Source organism: Phytophthora parasitica, assembly GCF_000247585.1.
Source record: "Phytophthora parasitica INRA-310 unplaced genomic scaffold supercont2.94, whole genome shotgun sequence".
Classification (NCBI taxonomy): Eukaryota; Oomycota; class Peronosporomycetes; order Peronosporales; family Peronosporaceae; genus Phytophthora; species Phytophthora nicotianae.
Window position 1 is genome coordinate 134,633 of NW_008649080.1, and position 2,710 is coordinate 137,342.

General features: G+C 54.5%; 3 protein-coding genes across 3 annotated transcripts; all 3 read right to left on the reverse strand.

Moving 5' to 3' along the window:
- Nucleotides 1-202: 202 nt before the first annotated feature.
- On the reverse strand, nucleotides 203-985 carry PPTG_18571 (hypothetical protein; the record flags this gene model as incomplete). The annotated part of the gene is made up of 1 exon (XM_008917130.1): nucleotides 203-985. One exon carries the CDS (start codon nucleotides 983-985, stop codon nucleotides 203-205), a length of 783 nt encoding a protein of 260 aa, XP_008915378.1.
- A 392-nt stretch (nucleotides 986-1,377) lies between these two features.
- PPTG_24433 (hypothetical protein) lies at nucleotides 1,378-1,476 on the reverse strand (the record flags this gene model as incomplete). The annotated part of the gene is made up of 1 exon (XM_008917150.1): nucleotides 1,378-1,476. The coding sequence occupies one exon, from the start codon at nucleotides 1,474-1,476 to the stop codon at nucleotides 1,378-1,380; it is 99 nt and encodes a 32-aa protein (XP_008915398.1).
- Nucleotides 1,477-1,975: 499 nt separating this feature from the next.
- Nucleotides 1,976-2,710, reverse strand: PPTG_18572 (hypothetical protein). The gene has a single exon (XM_008917131.1). It carries the CDS (start codon nucleotides 2,703-2,705, stop codon nucleotides 2,208-2,210), a length of 498 nt encoding a protein of 165 aa, XP_008915379.1. The 5' UTR covers nucleotides 2,706-2,710; the 3' UTR covers nucleotides 1,976-2,207.

The following is a 2,710-nucleotide window of genomic DNA, read 5'->3' on the forward strand; positions in this document are numbered from 1 at the left end:
GCTTCGCGATCTGAACGCGCTGGTACCACCACCTTATTTCCACACTTGAAAACGTTCAAATCTTGTGTGTAACACTGTTGTTCTAGATTCTAATGCGTCAGATGAAATGGATACAAAAATCAAGTTAACGGTTCGTGTCACATGATCTCAAAATTTAGGTTAGACGAATAGAATACCAGCTTGGTGAGCTCAATCAACCTCTCTACAGCTCAACCTGCTTTGACTTTGCCGGACGTAGTGTCGTGGCCGTCACTACGTCCTTGGATTTTTCCTTCTTGTCTTTTGGTTCGTCATCATCTAGCAGGCACGAGAGCACTTCCAGTAGCTCTTCATCGGAGACGTAGTGTTCCCTGCTAGCGTCCAGCTTCAAGTCCTCGCCAATAGGGGTGACCTGCATCTCAACACCAGTAGGACTGTTGCCACCCCACGCGTACATATTGACTGGGTCGGTGTCCACGCTCGTGGGCGACTGCTCCTCTTTCTTGGCCTCGCTGGCCAGCGGGTGTCCGAAGCGGATGTGCTGGTTGCGCATGTGGCGGTTCAAGTTGCCCGTAGAGCTAAAGGTCTTGTTGCAATTCGCAAACTTGCAGCGGCGCATGGGTGTGCCCACGTGCACGCGCACGTGACGCTGTAGTTTGTGCTGCGTGGTGAACATCTTGGTGCACCCAGGTGAAGGACACGCGAGCGGTTGCAGTTCGTCGCCGTGCAGACGGCGGTGGCGCGCCAGGTTGCTGGTTGTGGTGAAGCGCTTACCACAGCCGCGTGCAGGGCATCGGTAGGCCTTCTCGCCTGTGTGCGTAGCGAGGTGCTCCTGCAACGCATAGCGACGCGAAAACTGTCGCGGGCATTCACCGCATTGGAAAGTCAAATAGGGTGCGAATGCCTTGCTTGAGGCGGAAGACGATGAGAGCGTCATGGGTTTCAGTACTTCCGACGCGAACCGCGGGGTCATGGTGGAGACGAATTGGTACACAGAGGTCGACATGCTGTTTCGGTCGGGTCTTGTCGGTCTGTGTAAGGCACTTGTGGGGTCAACGTTAAGTTGGAAAATGACGAAATGTCAGCAAAGCGGTCAGGACCATCGCACCTGCGTCCACTGCACCCTCTCTTTCGACAATTTTTCGAGCGTCATCTTCTTTGATGCTCAATTTCGGTGTTGTTGCCCTTCCAGAACCATGTCCAAAGCTGTACGACTCGGATGAGACTTGCTTGCAGTGCAAGTTGCACGGCCGATCACGAGACGGCGATCTGATGGAGCCCAGCCGTGCGCACACCATGTAGACACCGGGTGAGTCATATTCGTACTTGCATAGCGGTCTATGACAGCAATAAGAACTTGTACTTTTCCAGCACAAACAAAATCCAGCCGATCGACGTCTAAAGGCGCGAAGCGTGTCCAAAGGTTTGGTACGTGCTTTCTTTCGCATCCACCATCGTGCAGATGAGGATGCCTGATGCGCTGGTCATGACCGCCATCGTGGCAGGCACTTCAATTCAAGCTTATTCCTACAGACCTAAGGACAGTGCTCGACACGTGTAGCCATCTTTGCTCTGCGCGTGCGGATGGATATTCTCGTGCCGCGCTAGAGATTTGCACCAATGTGAAGCCTGGCGATCAGGATGGCTGTCACAACTGTGATCGTAGTGTGTTGGACATCAATCCCCGTGATACCAACCAACCACTTGACATGGCGTGCTTCAGCTTCGGTCAGCGAGCGATCGTCAGGCTACGGGTTACTTTCTCATGAGCCAACTAAACCTCATCAATACAACATTGCAGGCTGCAATGCAATTTGCAGCAGACTCGGCCACGACTATGGCGCCGGACATCAAGCACGCCATGTAGTGTGGAGGCATGCGTCACCGCGGACGCGTTCACTTGATGTCGAGAATCAGACTCGCGTGCGCTCCATGTGGAGATCTAGACAAACGTTAGCCGCTGCACTACAGCAGCACGGAAAGCAACAACAAACAGTAGAGTTTTGGTTTAGGTTCATTCATTTTTATCGTTTTTTTCCAAGTCTGCAGTCCACCGCCACCCATGATAACACTCGTCTACCGTCAGCCCTCTTCCGATTCCCGAGAGCCACAGCCTACATCACAAAAGTGTCATCCGTCTGTTCGTCCAACCAGTCATCCTGATAACTCGGTCCATGTTGGCTGTGTATGGGCGAGCGAACAACTACAAAGACACAGGACTGAGCAAATTACTGGTCGGCCTTCTTCTCCTTGGGCGCCTTGATCGTGTAAGCAGCAGCACCCAGAGTGATGAGGCCCGAGGCAGCGAAGATAGCGTAACAGCTCGTGGGTCCGTCCGCGTTGTTGATGAGCTCAGGCTTGTACGTCCAGAGGCTGTGACGGGCTCCGCAGAGCACGTGGTAGCTGACGGGGAAGGCCACGAGGGCCTTGGAGATCGGAGCGAAGAACGGGATGGAATCCTGCGCCATGTAAATGAGAGCGGGCACATCGGCTCCAACGAAGCCCAGCGCGCTACCGCCCACGAAGGCGGCGGACATGCCCATCGCACAGAAGCGGTTCGCCACCGACGAGATGGCCGTCACGGGGAACTTGTAGATTTCCACATGGGGCGAGATAGGGCGACCCAGCGCCGTCTGTGTGGCCGAGTAGTTATCGGTGCTGACAGCGCGTGCAAACGTAGGTGCCACGGCGCGCGAGGCCTTCTTGCTCAGAACCTGTAGACTCATGCTCA